At 42.2% G+C, this 18,404-nt stretch overlaps 1 protein-coding gene across 5 annotated transcripts in view; it reads left to right on the top strand.

Annotated features, from left to right (window-relative positions):
- Window positions 1-18,404, top strand: part of AK9 (adenylate kinase 9) — a 406,441-nt gene that overhangs the window by 289,843 nt on the left and 98,194 nt on the right. For all 5 annotated transcript variants that reach the window (XM_063917113.1, XM_063917112.1, XM_063917116.1 and 2 more), the window contains exons 25-31: window positions 1,719-1,985; window positions 2,113-2,234; window positions 4,831-5,050; window positions 7,789-7,854; window positions 9,516-9,731; window positions 12,607-12,825; window positions 16,647-16,860. In XM_063917113.1, the coding sequence (XP_063773183.1) occupies window positions 1,719-1,985; window positions 2,113-2,234; window positions 4,831-5,050; window positions 7,789-7,854; window positions 9,516-9,731; window positions 12,607-12,825; window positions 16,647-16,860 (1,324 nt within the window). The remainder of the gene's footprint in view (window positions 1-1,718; window positions 1,986-2,112; window positions 2,235-4,830; window positions 5,051-7,788; window positions 7,855-9,515; window positions 9,732-12,606; window positions 12,826-16,646; window positions 16,861-18,404) is intronic.

Genomic DNA, 18,404 nt, shown 5'->3' with positions numbered 1-18,404 from the left:
GGGGGCATTATTTATAAGGACGCTACTACTACTTTTGGGGGGAATCACGTATAACAACGCTACTACTGGGGGGGGGGCATTGCATGTAAGGACGCTACTACTACTAGGGGGGGCATTACGTATAACCATGCTACTACTGGGGAAGGCATTACATGTAAGGACGCTACTACTACGGGGGGGGGGGGGGCATTACGTGTAAGGATGCTACTACTGGGAGAGGGGGCATTACGTATAAGGACGCTACTACTGGGGGAGCATTACGTATAAGGATGCTACTATTACTGGGGGGGTATTACGTATAACGATGCTACTACTACTGGGGGGGGCATTACGTATAAGGAAGCTACTGCTACTTAGGGGCATTATGTATAAGGACGCTACTACTACTGGGGGGGCATTACGTATAAGGATGCTACTACTACTAGGGGGGAATTACGTATAAGGATGCTTCTGCTACTGGGGGTGCACTACGTATATGTACGCTACTACTACTAGGGGGGCATTAGGTATAAGGACGCTTCTACTACTGGGGGTGCACTACGTATAAGGATGCTACTACCACTGTGGGTGCATTATGTATAAGGATGCTACTACTACTGGGGTGTATTACATATAAGGACGCTACTATTACGGATGGGACATTACGTATAAGATTAATAAGATTGTGCTACTGTGTGGCGTAATTTTAAATGGGGGTACTATTATGTGGCCATGCTCCTTGTGAGACCACACCCCTTTTCCTTGTGAGCGCTGACCCTTTGTTAAATATGGGAGGGCGCAAAGCTATAGTTTGCAGGGGGGCGCCGAACACCCTAGCACCGGCCCTGATAACAATGTTAAAAAGTCACTTTGCATTGTTGCAGCTTATAGTAGGTGTTTTTCTTATAAATGTCCCTCATTGTTTTATTAATACTCCTTTCAGAAATTAACCTCGGCTATAACCCTGCGCAAACACTGGTCAGGTTTTCTGTACTTATCCCCCTTCACACATAAGTGACGACACTAGTTATTCCCGGGTTGTCATCTCTTCACACCTGACCCAGGTCTTCCGGCTTACAGTGGATGCTTGTAGATGATGTCATCTCCAAACGCTACTGTCCTGGACAATTTATTTCTTTTAGGCATGACTCGGGTCATTCCTTTCACACACAATCTAGGGCACTGACCCAGGTTGCAAGTCCTGGGAATTTTCCTGGTCGGGTTTTGGAATGTTTGAGAAGGTTAAAATCCTCACAAATACAAGGAGATCATACAAATTCCACATCAATCTAATGGCCCGAAACTGTCACTCTAATGACCCCAGTACTGTGAGCAGCAATACCAACTATCATGCCACTGTGCTGCATAAATTACTGAATATAATATACTTTATTTTGTACTATGCTTATTGGTGTCTATATGCTAATGCAATATCAAATACACTAAATACCAGCCCGTCAAAATAACAGTAATGTCAGCACCGGCGGCGGTGTGTGCCCGAACGGAGCAACACTTGAATTGCTCCGTCAGGGCCATCTAGTGGCCGCCGGTTTGCAAAACACTTGAATTTCCCCCCATAGAGGTGAGGAGCAGCGTTAGCCTTTTATTATATAGGATATACTGTTCTATAACTTTTATAAGTGACTCATACAAAGTTCTCAGGGCACTCTGTAGATAGGCTGTTAAAAATCTATGGCTTTTGTCTTAGTCTCTCCCGTTCTGTTCCTCTTATCTCTCAGCCTCCACCATTGAGAGTTTTGTTGATTGGCACAAGTGGTACTGGGAAAACAGTAAATGCCAGATGGTTAGCAGAAAAATTAGGCATTTTTCACATTCAATTTCAAGAGCGCCTGCAGGAAATCATGTTGTCTAAGCTGCAGAAAAAGATTGGACCTCAATTTGAAGATGATAGCGCTGAAGAAGATTCAACTGATGAAGCCATTCTGCTTGGATTAGAAAATGGAAACATGGATGGAAGCCAGAAGGAAGATATTGTGAATTCAAAGGTATATATGTGTTCCTGCATAGTAGCTATAGTAGCACATCTGGTACAGCAATGAATAAGCACTTAGCAGCATGTTGTAGAATAAAATGATTGAATTAATTAATACAGCGTTACTTTACTTTATATAGGAAGAGGTGGTTCTGACGCCAGAAGAGGAAGCAGTCAGGTCTTATTTAGCGGACAATGAGCCTCTGCCAACAGAGGTGCTGGACCAGGTTGCAGCAGAGTGGTGGACTAAAGAGCCATTTTGGTATTTTGAAAAGATATTAATGTTTCTTTAAGCTTGGTAAATGTGACATAAGACTATATAGTGTCATAGAATGGACATTGTTAGAGACACTATAATCCCAGGCCAGTTGCATATAATTATAACATATTTGTTATCTGTTTTCTTTTCTGTGATTCAATATTTGCAAGACAACCTTCAATTTTAAGTTGCAGCTCTTATAGGACTTTTTGTCTTTCAACCTTAACGCCCTTTCCCCTCTTCAGACAACTTGAATTTATTGCTTTGTACCCGTCCTCCTCCAACTTTTACTTACACTAAATGCATTATCTTTGTGCTTCCCGGCAAATCATGTATATCAAACAGACACACATTTTTGTTGCTCTTGTACATGATACAGTACTCAGGTGCTTGTGGATACAATTGTACACCAAGCACAGTAGATATTTGTAATGTCCAAGAAGAACAAAATGAACAACACTAAGATGCTCATGCTGGAAGTGGGATGTACTGTAAGCATAACTTCGCTGATAATACCACAAGCTGTATCCACATAAATATTGCCTTTGCAGCTTTACGCTGAGCCAAAACATATGTGGGTTCTACCTGTCCAAGAAACTGCACCCATGATGCAGTCCTTGGCCTCACCACTCCTGAAAAATGGCGGGCGACTCCCCAAACCCCCCCCCCCCCCGCCCCTCTCTCCCCGTTTCCGGTAACGCCAGCTGCCCGCCCCCATCCCTCCCCGGGAACATCTCTGCCAGTCCATCTGGCAGAGGCGTTCATATCCCTGTGATGTGATCAAAGGACCCGTTCTGCACATGCGCAGAATGTGTACAGCGTGTGTGCAGTTTCCAAACATCAGGAAAATGCAGTGAGGATCGCTTCTGCGATCCTTACTGAATTAGGGACTTACTTCAAGAGCTTGGCTTCCATACCTATAGCCTATGGGTTACACTTCACAACATATACAGAGAGAGGGATCTGCAGGATCCCACCTCGTCACATGCCGATTGTGCAGTCTGACCGCTCACGCGCAGTAGCATGGCCATGTCCTGAACCTGGAAGTAAGGTCATCACATTAGTGATCACTTTACTTTTACACATCACAGGGATGGGCTCCTATCCGAGCACCTGTCCTGGATGTGAAGAATTCTACATTCCAATGATGCATATGATATTATTGCTGCGATAAGCGAAGCTAAGAAAGTCCCAGTAATTGATAAATATGCCAAATAGCAATAAAAAGCCAGTGTAGAATGTGGTCACAGGTACACTTTATATAACAAGCATTTTGCTTTGCTGTAAGTGTAAATGTGTTACTGCACTATGGCATAACTAGGACCATGTGTTAATGCAGCAATACCATAATATTGCCGGCTGCTATAGGCATGCTCCCTCTCACTTTTTATTTTTGCACTGGGGCCTGGGTGGCGCATTTCCTTGTGAGGGTTATGTCCTGTGTGGCTGACCTGGGAAGGGTCCAGGCAGTTTCGTGGGCCTGGAGGTGGCTAGCAGCAGGGTGCAAGGATGCCTGGTTCGGTAACATTGGGGTTTCCCCACAATAGATCCCCATATTGCAACCAATCATATCCTTACCCTACATCCCAACAGATCCTTACCCTGCAACCAACAGAATCTTACCCGGAACATGGGAGGTGTACAGCTATATGTAATGCCCCACACCTACTGCACAGGCACGAGAGCACACATGCATGCACTGACTTATACATGCACTCCAGATACTGTATGCAGATAGACTTGATGGAAACCATCCACCGGTCATTCATTTATTTAAGTATACACAGATGTGTCCTCTTTCATTCTTGCTGCAGTCACGCTAAACAGCCCTTCAAGTCGCGCCATGCCTTAGTGGGGCTCGGTAGCGCCAAGCGAATTTTTTTTCATCTTACAGCAGCTCTATCTGTACCCAAAATGAAACGTTACAGTGTTTCCAGGAGAACACTGTAGCATATCATTTTGTATGCAAATACAGTCGCAGTCACACACAGAATATAGGCATGCTGCATATCATTTTAATCAACAGAAGCTGCTTGTGCATCCTATTGCATTACATTGCATTTAAGATGCATTTTTGCGGCAAAAGATGCACACAAACAAAAAAGACGTTTGGCGCTCCCTGGTGGGAAGAGACCTTTGTCACGTCCAGGTCCTTAGCACGAAGGCAACATAGACACAACCACACAGACATGCAGGCACCACTCATCCCCCATGCTGCTCCCTCCCTTGAGCCGGGCACCCAAACCTCACTCTGTGTCTCCCCCCTGATACCTTCTAGATTCCCCTCTTCTTACTGCATGAGATCCTGCATGTGTTTTATATACGTGTAGTGCACTGACCAAAAGATGTGAGAGACAACTGCAGCTGCTGTCAACTTTTTGAGTATTCTTATTGTAACACAACAAACTGGGAGCTCCCTACAAGTCGTGCGCACAGCTTCTGTAAATACCAGTGTTTTACACACAGCCTAGGTGGTGTGTAACAACCCAACCAATAGGCCCACACAGTCACTTTTCCTCTTCTATAATCCAGCTCTTACTAATATTCTGCAATAGATGGGTGCTAGCTTAGAATCATTCTTCTCATTTATATATTACAGCTCCCTTGGATTTGTCCTAGATGGCTTCCCCAACACAGTGGAGGAGGTCCAGTATATAGGAGAATGCGGCTTTTTCCCTGACATTGCTGTCTTGCTTGAAGCAGAGGAGAGTGACATTTGTGATCGATTACTGCCCCCTCGCTTAGCTAAGTGGCAAGAACGAAAAAGAAAAAAGGAAGAACGTGAACAAAAACTTAGAGATATGAAGAAAAGTGTTAGGGTATGTTTTCAGTGTAATTACATTATGTATAAAGGAAATATTGACCCTATTTGCAAGTTACCGCATTTCTCCATATTTGTGCTGCAAAATGTTTGTCGGTCATTATGGAGAAAAACAGATTTCTTTATATATCTGTATTCTGTAATGTAAATGAGAGCTGCGATGTTTCTTGAAGTTTACATTAAATACAAGCTACAGTATATGTTTCAATGATATAGCATAAATGTCTTTGCACAAAAAAAGATATGTTAGAAATTGTACAGTATAATATATTTCATTAGTTATTTGATTTATTAGCATTTATATAGGGCACACATATTATGCATCACTTTATAGAGAATATTAAGTTATTTGCATCAGTCTCTGCCCGAATGGACTTACAATCTATACTACCACATGTACAATACACACACACATGAACAATCAGATAAACCTACATATACTGTACAGTATATTTTTGGATTGTGGGAGGAAACCAAAGCACCTGGAAGAAACACACAATCATGGTAAATTATACAAACTTCACACATAGGGCCTTGGAGGGAATCGAGCCCTAGACATCAGTGCTGTGCACAAGCAAGCTAACCATTGCACGGTCACCGTGCCAAATTTAAGTTGTTGGGTAGTTTGGTCTCACATTTGGAGTATTGGGTAATTCGGTCCCACATTTGGAGTGTTGGGTAGTTTGGTTTCATATTTGGAGTATTGGGTAATTCGATCTTACATTTGGAGTGTTGGTAGTTTGGTCTCACATTTGGAGTATTGGGTAATTCGATCTTATATTTGGAGTGTTGGGTAGTTTGGTCTCACATTTGGAGTGTTGGCTAGTTCGGTCTCACATTTGGAGTATTGGGTCATTCGATCTTACATTTGGAGTGTTGGGTAATTCGATCTTACATTTGGAGTGTTGGGTAGTTTGGTCTCACATTTGGAGTGTTGGGTAGTTTGGTCTCACATTTGGAGTATTGAGTGGACACTATTATATTAGTAATCCTAGCAGCCTTCTAAATACTCATTGCATATATATTTTAGTATCCATTATATATTCTAGAATAATATGAGCTTGTTACCTATACACAATAAAGCCATCTATTTTGTGGTCAAAAAGTCATAAAATATACCGCTTTAAGAGTCTCAGTTATGTCACTGGTTCCTAGTTAATTTATATGATGAATCCTTATAAAGGTTCAGTTCACAACATGCCTCTCTCCACTGTATCTAATGGAGATAAAATCTCAGATTCTTTAAAATGGATTAGTTTTGTATGCATTAGTCATCTTATTTTTTCTGGTAAAACAATGTAATTCTGATCTGTTTGATTTATAAATCAAATTTCATATGCAATATTAACAACTACTGTATAGGTATAGCTTATACTTAAATCAAGAAAATAGCAATCAGATTGTGTTGCTTTTTATATAATGTAGTTTATTCCAACTAACTACTGTATATGTATTTCCTTTTTTAATAATGATTTTAAGGCACTGCATAATCATTGCTAAGTTTGGCTTGCCTATTTCATACTGTGTCTTTGTTATTACTTTGGGGCAGATTTATTATAAACAATACTTATTCTTTTTTTCGGGGGAAAGTACAGGTTTCCATTAAGAGCCTGTTATGATGATCAATAAGAAGTAAAGCGATCACTTTACTACCGGGCTTTGGACCCAGATGGTCTACAGCACATGAGCTACTATCCGGTTAATGCATTGTACTGTACATTACGATCTCCCACAGACCATCAGAGAGGGAACGAAAGATCCCTTTCCAGCAGGGCTGCTCTGTTCAGGGCCGGAATAAGATCCGCATGGGCCTGGTGCTGAAAATGATTAAGTGCCTATTGTGAGAAGTTGAGGAGGTGTGGCTAATGTGTGGGTGTGGCCAGTGACATATGGGCATGTACACTAAACTATAAGCCCCAATGTCTCCCAAAATACGTAAAAGTAGAAAAACATTATCACTTTGTGAGGAAATCAGAATTATAATTTAAATTCTTATAATTTATGGAAATTATGTGACCAACTGGGCAGTTAATCATCATCATGCTGTCATGTTGATGGGCCTATTTTTATCTGGGGCCTGGTGCTGTAGCTCCATCCGCCCAATTGTTAATCTGGCCCTGGCTCTATTTAATATAACAGCCTAACATACACATACAGTATATGGTAGGTCCAAAAAGCAGTGGTTCTCGGATCTTGTTAAATATCGTCCCCAAGTGCAATTATTACATACAAACAGTAGTTTCCATATATTTAAAGGGTGGAAAAGCTTGATAAGAAGGCTCCAAATATGTTAAAAATTCTCTATAAATAAGATTTATTAATTTAATTACATTGCAATGGTTTCAATAGAGGCTATAAAAAAAAGTCCTAGTTTACCTTTAGAATAACTGCTTGGCTTTGCCAATTTGAATTAATTGTGGATAGACATACTGTAGGATGAATTATGTTTAGACATAGGAGTGTTTTTCTTTCAAAGAGCTGGAAAACGCCCCCCCCCCCCCCCCCAGAAAGCTTCCAAAATGTAATGTACTTAGTATGTTACAGTATTTCAAATTATATTTTGATGCAATTTGACCATGTATTTATTTTGTACATTGCATATTCTGTCTTATAAAATGTGTTTATTGTAAAAATTTGAATTCTATTTTGTGATCTATCTTTCAATTCTAGCTATAACTAAATGGATGTTTTTAGCTGCAAGTTGATTAACAAAGCTGTTCTAATGAATTATCACAGGACAAACAGATTGCCAAGAGACGAGAAGAACTTTTAGCTGAACACAAAACAGATGAGGAGAGAATGGTGAGCTGTTTGATTGCTATCACTATACTGATAAGTATACTTTTTTATTTGCAGAAATGTTCAATCAGATTAAGAACAATTTAGTATAGTGCATTAAACCCAATAAATTATATAGTAATAACAAATATTTCTTAGGTGTGTACCAAAGTTCGAAAAAAGTTCTCATCAAAGGGTCTTTCGTATTCTCCCTGTAATCCATTAGATAGTGATACCTCAAATTAATTGGTAAAGAACAGAACATAGTGTAGCCAATTTAGGACAAGTGGGATAATGTTGGAATTATGAACTAAGATAAGTCCCTAGCGGTATAAGTAGCCATTAAGCCTATTTGATTATGTATTTTTATAAGCATATAAATATATATACCTCTCTCCTTGATAGCTGCTCCCACAATGGCAATAACAAAATGCCAAAGGTTTTAAAGAAATAATAAAAAGAAAGGTATTCACATACCAAGGGAGCGCTTTGAATTTGTCATATATTTAATAAAAAGAGATATATTTATATAATATACAATATCAGCATATACACACTTGTAACATTATAATTTAAAATTACACAAATCTGTGCACATCCCCTTCCTATATAATTCTAAACCCTTTATAGCTGAGGAGTAAGCAAGAAATACTGATAGTGCTGTTTGCACAATAGTTTCAGTTCTTTTTATGTAACAGTTGTAACAAAGTCAGTGTTTACAGAGCTTATTAGTTTCAAAGTCTCTGGAGGGAGGGCGCTGAAGTTGAATTGTGCTATGCTCCACCTCATATTTGTATTTGTTCCACAACAATAATGATACGAACCACAGCAGTAGCTGACAGCTGAGGGAGAACACCGTGTCCCGTGCAGATTATCCCAGCGCTGTGCTCCACCTCGTAAATGTAGTTGTGGTGGGGTACTTTACCCGCAGCTGGAGGAGAATCGTAAGATGGTACCACTGTACAGTTATTCAGTGTTAGGACCATAGGTTTTTCTTAATGCGTTTCGTCTATTGTCCAAACTTCCTCAGGAGGTGTTACTATGAATGCTTATTTATTGCCTTTTTAGAGGAATACAGAGGAGAGAATATTAAATACCCTTTGATGTGCAATTTTTTCACATCTTTGTGGTACGCACATACAAAATATTTGGTTTTACTATATAATTTATTACCATATTTATAAAGAGAGATATATAGGACCACTGTTTCTGTTATCTGATAGATAGATAGATAGAGAGAGAGAAAGTAACTGTAGATACGTCTGTTTTTGTCCATAAGAGGTAACGCCTATATATTTTTGGGCTATTACTTATCAGAAGACATAGATTTGTGGCCACTGTCCTTTCTCACCAAAATTATCTATAAATTGTTGGAGACGTGGTAGTAATTATTATTGTGGCAGCAATTAAAACTTCAACTATCAGGAAAGGCATTACCATGCCTGCGGCCAGTTTTTCAATACAGTAGCACTGACTTGAGCAATGGTTTCTGAAGTAAGAAATGCTGTAAGCTACACTTGTTATATGAAATAATTATGATTTTTTTTCAAAGGATGACTGTTTCCAAGTATTACTGAGCAGCAGAGGATAATCTTTCCTATGGAAGCAAACCATGTATTCCTGTTTTCAATGCAGTATTTAGCTGTTAATCCTTCAGATGTTGATTGTAGATGTGTTTTGTTTAGGGCAAGAAGGATCCTGAGGATCTGGATGATGAGGAGGGGGAGGAAGAGGCAGAAGAAGAAGCTGACAGCATTGAGCTGATTCTTTCAGAAGAGTTCCCAGAGGAAGAAGAGGAGGAGCCGGAGGATGAAGAACAGGAGGAAGATGCCATTGAAAGAATGAAAACTGAAATTGGAGAAAAGTGTGAAGCAGATGCTGAATCTTTACAGGCAGTGAAGGTGAAGTGATCTATATAACACTCTGTATAATAAAAGAGTATAAAGTTATGTTTTCTAGGCACTGCTGTTTAGAGGAAACAGTATTTGACTGGTGCTGCCATGTTTATAACCTGGATAGATAGATACTCTGCAAACACTCCACCCATATATTTATGTTCCCATTAGAGATGAGCGGATTCGGTTTTACTCGGATTTACTCGGTTCTCAAAACGGCATCTTATTGGCTCACGGATGTCACATGTTTTGGATTGCCAATAAAAAAAATCCGGATAAAACCGAACTGGCATTAATTCTGGCGTTACATTCGAACCCGCTCATCTCTAGTTCCCATGGAATGTCAGTAATGTATGATAAGCAGTGTCAGACTGGGGCATGAAAATTCCACCAGGGTAATGTAGTGTAGGAACCGAGGCAGTGGGGCACACCGGGAGTTTCCCCTGTACCCCTGTGGGCCAGTCCAACCCTGATGATAAGCCTACTTACAAGGCATTCCATGCTGCAAAATATCATCCCATAAAACATCTTCCACAACACCTGAAGTACTGTTTTACTAAATTTGTGCTTTTAGATAATTGTCTACTTTTCTTTGGACTGCAAAACACACCTCCCTTTCTCCTTAGTTACTGCATGTAGTCCACCTTTGTTTATTCCTTTACCAAAGATATGTAGACAAGTACAATGATGAGCAAACCAGTTATGCTGAAGTAAGAGGTCATACCGGATTAGATTCAAAGTATCTGATTCTGAAATATGTTGATTCATCTTATAGGCTACCTCCCCAGACCTATCTTTCTCCAGTCTAAACTCTTATAATGATTCCATAGGTGGTGGCAATTCATCACAGTGGCCTCATTTAATTTAAAATTCTGTTATTTATATACAAAATCTCCTAAAACGCAGTGTCCTCCTACATCACTATTCTCTGTAACTAACTAGTCATGTTTTACAATATGCCAAGTACTTGCACCTGTACTGCACTTCTCCTCGTTGCCTACAAGCTTCCACTCATGCTGGGCCTATCCTGAAATACACCCACCCACATTATTTCATTAAACTAATATTTTTTGGGACATAATACTAATAATAATAATAATAATAATCAAAGTCATTAAGACCACGCTCCTCAGTCACAGCATTTGTCTACATTTTGTTGTTATATCCTCTACCAGTATCTGCTCAATACATGTATTTGGTGACCAAAAAAAACATACTTCTTCGTCCACATGAAGATTTGGTGCTGCTGCAGCTTTAAGAATTTTTTTTTTCCAACATAAATGTGTCCAGCTCCGCATTAGCCCCATAATTGCAGCATAAATGTCACATGAGCTGATAGAGCAGCATCTCCTGAATCCTCTTAACATGTATACTTGATATTAGTCATGCAGATGACTAATGCTATGGCTAAAGGCTACCATACAGCAGAATACATAGCTCTGTGGCCCCTGTCCTTCCTTCACAATGTCATCTATGAATTATTGGAATGTGCTAATATTAATTTTGGGGAGAGCAATTAATACCTCAAATGTCTGGTAACAACAAGTATTAATAACCTGGTAACTTGGAACCAACCAGACTGTCATAATTGGCTGATCATAATATCCATTGGGGTTGAGTAATGGCCCGGAAGAAAGAATCACCTGGAATCTACACTTTTAGTTGTTTTGTCCAATAATTGTCAAATGAAAGACATGTTTTCATTTATTTGTGAGCAATATAGGATAATATTTAATTATGACAATGGTAGTTGTGTATGCAAATTTCACAAAACAGCTGCACTGTCAGGATCTTTATACAGACATAAACTTGGCTTATATATTGTTATATATTATCTATGTTTCAGTATCTGTAGAGGGGTGTAGTATGGTAGGCCGGCGGTCGGGCTCCCGGCTTACCGACAGTGTGGCAAGTGCAAATCAGCCCCTTGCGGGCACGGTGGCGTGCTATGCGCGCCACTCTATTTTATTCTCCCTCCAGGGGGGTCGTGGACCCCCACGAGGGAGAATAAGTGTCGGTATGCCGGCTGTTGGGATTCCGGCGCCGGTATACTGTGCGCCGGGATCCCGACAGCCGGCATACTGAAGACCACCCCTGTAGAGACCTTTATACATCGCCAATGCCGGGTCCCACCCAGCAATTGGAAACGGGTTCTTCCCGAGTGAGACCCGGCATTGGACCCTACTTACTGCCTACCCAACCCGGCAATATGCCGGGTTGGATTGCTATCCGGGGGCAGGGACTGCGGCGTCATCGGGGGCGGAGGCGGCGCTGGAGATGAGATCATCTCCGCGCCTCCTCTCCCTGTTGTAGTGAAAGGGTCTCGTGTCGCATCGACCCGGCAAACCGTTCACACTGCCACTGACCCGGTATTCACCCCGGGAATAACATTGCTTTATTCCCGGGTTGAACTACCGGGTCAGGTGACCTAGGAATTTGCCATGGGACCTTTCACATCGCACAGCATACCGTGTTGACCCAGCAATATACTGGGTTGATGCCGGGTTATTTGTGTGGTGTGAAAGGGGTATTATCAAGTCTTTATTTTATTTATTATTATCAAGACTCCAATTTTGCCCCAAATATTTTTGCCATTTACAGCTGTAAGTTCTATAAATACTCACTTTGAAATGAACAGCACATATATTGAATGTCCGCTAAGTCTCATGGTTGATAAACATGTTTATTTAGAAATTTTAATTCAGAATAGGGTAAAATAATATTTTCTACCATTTTATCAGAAATGAGTGAGTCACCTCAAAACATCTACCTCTAGAACTGTTAGAATTAGCATTAAAGTAGCATTAAAACATAGATCTTATTGACCCAATGAAACTGCAGTATTAGGAAATTTGTTTCTACTTTTTTTATTCATTTTCAGGAAGAACTTCAGAGTCTATTGATACCGTGTGTTACAATCAACGCGGGCCGCAAACCACACATTGTACATTACCAGTTATATGAGAAACTAAAGCATATAGTGGAAAATCGTGAGAGTCTCTTTGAAAAAAGTTATCCAATTAACTTACCTCTTGCTAACAAGATGCTACATGTATCATACAAACACCCCAGTATCTTTGGGCGATGGGATCCTGTCAAGGTATTGTACAGTTAAACAAAATTTGTAAATTTCCCATTTATGTGAGTTTACCATTAAATGCATTGGTCTTTGGTTCATAGATTGGGAGCCCAGTAACATGCAGTCATTTACTTTCTCCCTTTGTTCATATAGGTCATTGCTGGTGTTTTAGAACATAGTGAGGGAAGACAATTGCCAGAGGCGTCGCTTACGCCTTGTGCACCGCCGCCAGATTAAAGGGGCGTGGCTTCAAAGAGGGGGCGTGTCTTCATGGGGGGGGGCTTCACTTCCCGACCCCCGTTTTTCGCCACTTGGGGGGGTTCGTGAGGTGAGTGCTGCCTCCCGCGGAGTGCTTTTTGTGCAGTGTCGGCTCCTGCTCAGTGACAGGAGCCGAGTGCTGCACATAATGTAATGGTATTTTGGTGTCACCCCTCGGCGGGTGACACCCGGTTGCGGGCTGCACCCCCCGCACCTCCCTTGTGACGCCACTGACAATTGCTAATTGCTTATTAGCACATTGGGGTATATTTAATATATAGCAGGTTTGCAAAGTCGTTGATTAAGTGACTGTTGGATTTAAAACAGCAATACATACTAAATAAACCTAATTAATCATTTATAACTATAGACATTTTATATTCGACAACTTTGAAAACCATTTTGTGTCCACATATGTATGCTCTCCATCACTTGCTGCAATAACACAGGCAAACCTAAAATCCTTGGATGAATTACTGTACGTTGGAAAAGCACCTTAGAGGCAGTGGCGTCACTTGGGGGGTGCGGGGGGTGCGGCCCGCACCCTGGTGTCACCTTTCAATGGGGTGACACCAAATAGAGCCACTCTCTCGTCCGCACCCCCTCCTCCTATAGCGGGCCACAGTCACGCCTGTCGCCCGCTATGTTTAACTACTAGACAAACATATACCCCTGCGCCGCGGACAGCGTGCTTCGGGTGCGCCGCCACCGCCGCCGGGGTTGTCACTGGGGTCCGTCCGGCACTGCATTGCGTCTCGGTCACACTGTCTTGTAGCCGCCGCTGCGGAGCTATGGACGGAGAGCAGACTCGCGAGATGATGACATCATCATCTCGCGAGTCTCTCTCTCTCTCTGCACTGCAGCGGCTGTGGCTTCAGGCTGGGAGGCTGGGAGGAGCGGGCGGGAACTCTGCGGGACAAACTGAGAGTGAGTGTAGCTGTGTCCTGTGGCGCAGCTCGCACCCTCAAAAAGCAGCAGGGGAAGGGCTGGCCTGTCTGTTCGTCTGGAGCTAAGTAAGTTGATGTAACTGTAACCTCCTGAGTCCTGTGCAGTCTATGTGACTGCTGTACATTAATACTGATAATCTGATATACTAAATGCAGTTCAATAAATGTTTATTTGAATATTAAAAGGTAAATTAGATTAGATTTTATAAGTGTGTATTGCATGGCATGAAAAATTCTGGGGGCCAAGACGTCATGGCGACCAGGTATTGGTGCCTGGCGACCTGGGCCGGGAACACTATGAGGAGGTGGCTGGGAACGTGGTGAGGAGGGGGCCGGGCATGCGGTCAGGCAGGGTAGTGTCTAGTTACCCTTCATGGAGAGGACCTTTCCCATAACCCCCTGGGTCCATGTCACAAACTATTTGGAATAGTAACCTGCGGCGAGCGAGACACCGAGCCTGAAGCGTGGCGAGCGAAGCGGAGCGAGACACCGAGCCTGAAGCGTGGCGAGCGAAGCGGAGCGAGACACCGAGCCTGAAGCGTGGCGAGCGAAGCGAGGCCGTGAGGGTCCAATGGTGCATACATAAAATGAAATAACCTCAAATTAATGGAGAACAGAGAAAACATTTACTGTAGGTGCTGTAAGGGCGGAAATTATCTTCTGCCCTCTCGTGCTGTCACTTCCTAGTCCTGATCACGAAGGGAACATAGACACAACCGGTCAGGCAAGGGCTGGGCAGCTATGGATAATAGCGCTGAGTGATAACCCTTCAAATGAGGCGCCGATCTCCAGCCATTCTAAGCTTGTGGATCGACAGCTAATCAGGAGCGTTGCCGGACTGCGAGCTCCTATTGGTTCGCAAATAGGCGCCACATTAAAAATGGCTCCTGGCCGCCCACCGCTCTGCCTGGTTATCCTCATCCCGATAGCCTAATGCATTGCAGCTTCGCGTTCCTGTTGCTTGGTCTCCCGCAGCCTGCCCGTCTGTGATCTCCACGGTGAGGGACCCGCATAACAATAAGTCTTCAGCCAGTGGTGAGTACAGTACTGTAACTGTTCATTTTTTTTAAGTGTATCTGGCTTTTACAAGGTTTTTTTGTTCTTGTGGATCTGGCTTTTTAAGTATTTTTTTATTAATGTGGATCTATCTTTTGCAATGTATTTTATGTGGATTTGGCTTTTTCAGTGTTTTTCATTTTTAATGTGGATCTGGCTTTTTACGTATTTGCAGTACTGCAGGCTTTGTTGCCCTCCTTGTAATATGGATACAAGATGCAGCACGGATGGTGTAGTGGTTAGCATTACTGCCTAACAGCACAGAGGTCGTGTGTTCAATTCCCACCACGGCCCTAACTGTGTGGAGTTTGCATATTCTCCCTGTGCTTGCATGGGTTTTCATCAGGTTCTCCTGTTTCCTTCCACAATCCAAAAATATACTGGTAGGTCAATTGGCTTCCAACAAAAAATAAACCCTAGTGTGAATGTGTGTTCATGTATATGTGGTAGGGAATATAGGGGGTCATTCCGACCCGATCGCACGCTGCACTTCCTCGCAGTGGTGCGATAAGGTCGGAAGTGCGCATGCGCGGCGTTGCCGGCGCCGGGCAATGACGCCGGGAACGAGGAAAGCGGTTGCAGTGGCGACCGCAAGAAGATTGACAGGAGGAAGGTGTGTCGGGGCATCAACTGACCGTTTTATGGGAGTGGTCCAGCGAACGCAGGCGTGTCCAGGCGTTTTGAGGGCGGATGTCTGACATCAAATCCAGGACCTGCATCGCTGGATCCGTCGCACAGGGTAAGTAGGTATAGGACTACTCTTGTTTTGCTTAAAACTTTTAATGCATAGCAGGGCTGTACAAGTGATTGCAGCCCTGCTATGCTAAAATACACTCCCCCATAGGTGGCGTCTAGTTGATCGCACAAGCAGCAAAAAGTTGCTACGTGCGATCATCTTGGAATGACCCCCATAGAGTGTAAGCTCCACTGGGGCAGGGACTGATGTGAATGGCCAAATATTCTCTGTACAGCGCTGTGGAACATGTGTGTGTTATATGTGTATGTGTATTCGGCTAAATGGCGACATTTCAGGACCATGGGGGGTGACACCATGAGTTACCATACCGGGTGACACCATCCCTAGTGACGCCTCTGCTTAGAGGTGACACAATAAACATTAATAAATATATTAATTCATCAAATACAAAGGTATGTGTAGCAAACTATTCATACCGAGAACCATAGGACAAGGGTCATAATTAGTGAATGGACAAAAGACTGTTTAATCATGAGTTTAGGAAGTAATTCCTTACCATAAGGACTGATCTTTGACACAGTTTGTGGTGATGACAAAATTCACCAACAATTTATAATGGATTATAGAAATAATTGTAGCTAGTATTGGAATCATTAGAAAAGAAGGACAAACACATCAGTAGAAACATGGAATAGACTGACCTGTTTACAAACAATGAAACTGAATTAGTCACTTGCTGTTATAATCTTAGTAACAAATTATGCAGCACATGACGCAAGTGTGGAGTAAGGAAGCATGTTGGTCGAAAAACATAATATAACAATAAATTAGTCCTTACTAATGTTTTTTTTAACCCAGACTTTCTTATTTTAAAAATGTTTTAGCTGAGTCAAGGAGAAGTAATTAAGCCATTCAACAACCAAGAAAATCCTGGCTTCCCGTTACTCTACCGGCAATATGTTTACTTCTTCTCAACAAAAGAAAACAGAGGCACTTTTATGAAAAACCCTATTAAATTTATACGTCAGCCGAAACCCAATCCATCAGTGCCAATTAGAATTGCAGTTGTCGGACCTCCCAAATCTGGAAAAACTACAAGTAAGTACATATTTTCCAAAGTTGTTGAAATATATCAGCTTTGGAAACAGGCTCGAATATAAAAATAAAACACTATTTTTATGAGATTCCACAGTTTCAGGTTAGATTGTGCATAAATCATCAAGATCACATTTCTAATAGTATTCCTGACAAATATCTATAACGATTTTAGTGCATATTAACAGAATGCCAGTTGGGGAAGCCGCCCAGGGACCCTCACAATCAGATGGCCCCCCACACACAGCTACATCACTAGCATTGGACTGTTCCCATGGAGTGCAGAGCATAGGCAATACGTATGATATCCCGGCAGACGGGATGCCGGCTGTCACTACACCACCAGCGGCATCCCACCTGCCAGAATCCCGGCAGCGAGTCCCCTTACGGGCTCAATTCGAGCGCTCCACTTTGGTTCCGTTGGCTCACTTCGCTTGCCACAGGTTGTATTCCCACTTGGTTGGTGGCGTGGACCCACCATCCGAGTGGAAATCCCCAGCGTTTTTGTCAGGATTTCACCGGCTGTCAGGATTCCAGCGTCTCCTGAATGCCGGGATCCTGACAGCCGGTTTATTGAATGCATCCCGGGCATAGGCTGCCACAAATGATGATGTGATAGACAACATTGTCAGCTTGGATTGGAGGAAGCGAGTGAGCGGGGCAAGGAGGAGGAACAAGAAAGTAGCGGGTAGCACCAATGGTACAGTGAAGCAAATGCTCTTTTAAAAATCCTGCTGCAGCCTGCAGATTACTAGAGATCACATCACATAGCCTCAAGGAAGCAGCAGCGATAGCTACTGCAACCACATCTGCATAACGTCACAGTGACATGCACCAACATACAGTATAATACATCATACTGTGACATGTCCCATTAACAGTCACATAAGCCATCATGCAGTGACATGCACCAACATACAGTATAATACATCATACTGTGACATGTCCCATTATACAGTCACATAAGCCATCATGCAGTGACATGCACCAACATACAGTATAATACATCATACTGTGACATGTCCCATTAACAGTCACATAAGCCATCATGCAGTGACATGCACCAACATACAGTATAATACATCATACTGTGACATGTCCCATTATACAGTCACATAAGCCATCATGCAGTGACATGCACCAACATACAGTATAATACATCATACTGTGACATGTCCCATTATACAGTCACATAAGCCATCATGCAGTGACATGCACCAACATACAGTATAATACATCATACTGTGACATGTCCCATTATACAGTCACATAAGCCATCATGCAGTGACATGCACCAACATACAGTATAATACATCATACTGTGACATGTCCCATTATACAGTCACATAAGCCATCATGCAGTGACATGCACCAACATACAGTATAATACATCATACTGTGACATGTCCCATTATACAGTCACATACGCCATCATGCAGTGACATGCACCAACATACAGTATAATACATCATACTGTGACATGTCCCATTATACAGTCACATATGCCATCATGCAGTGACATGCACCAACATACAGTATAATACATC

The sequence above is a fragment of the Pseudophryne corroboree genome, chromosome 4 (genome assembly GCF_028390025.1).
Source record: "Pseudophryne corroboree isolate aPseCor3 chromosome 4, aPseCor3.hap2, whole genome shotgun sequence".
NCBI lineage: Eukaryota > Metazoa > Chordata > Amphibia > Anura > Myobatrachidae > Pseudophryne > Pseudophryne corroboree.
Note: the sequence above shows the minus strand (reverse complement) of the source record. Positions and strands in the feature narration are given on the sequence as shown.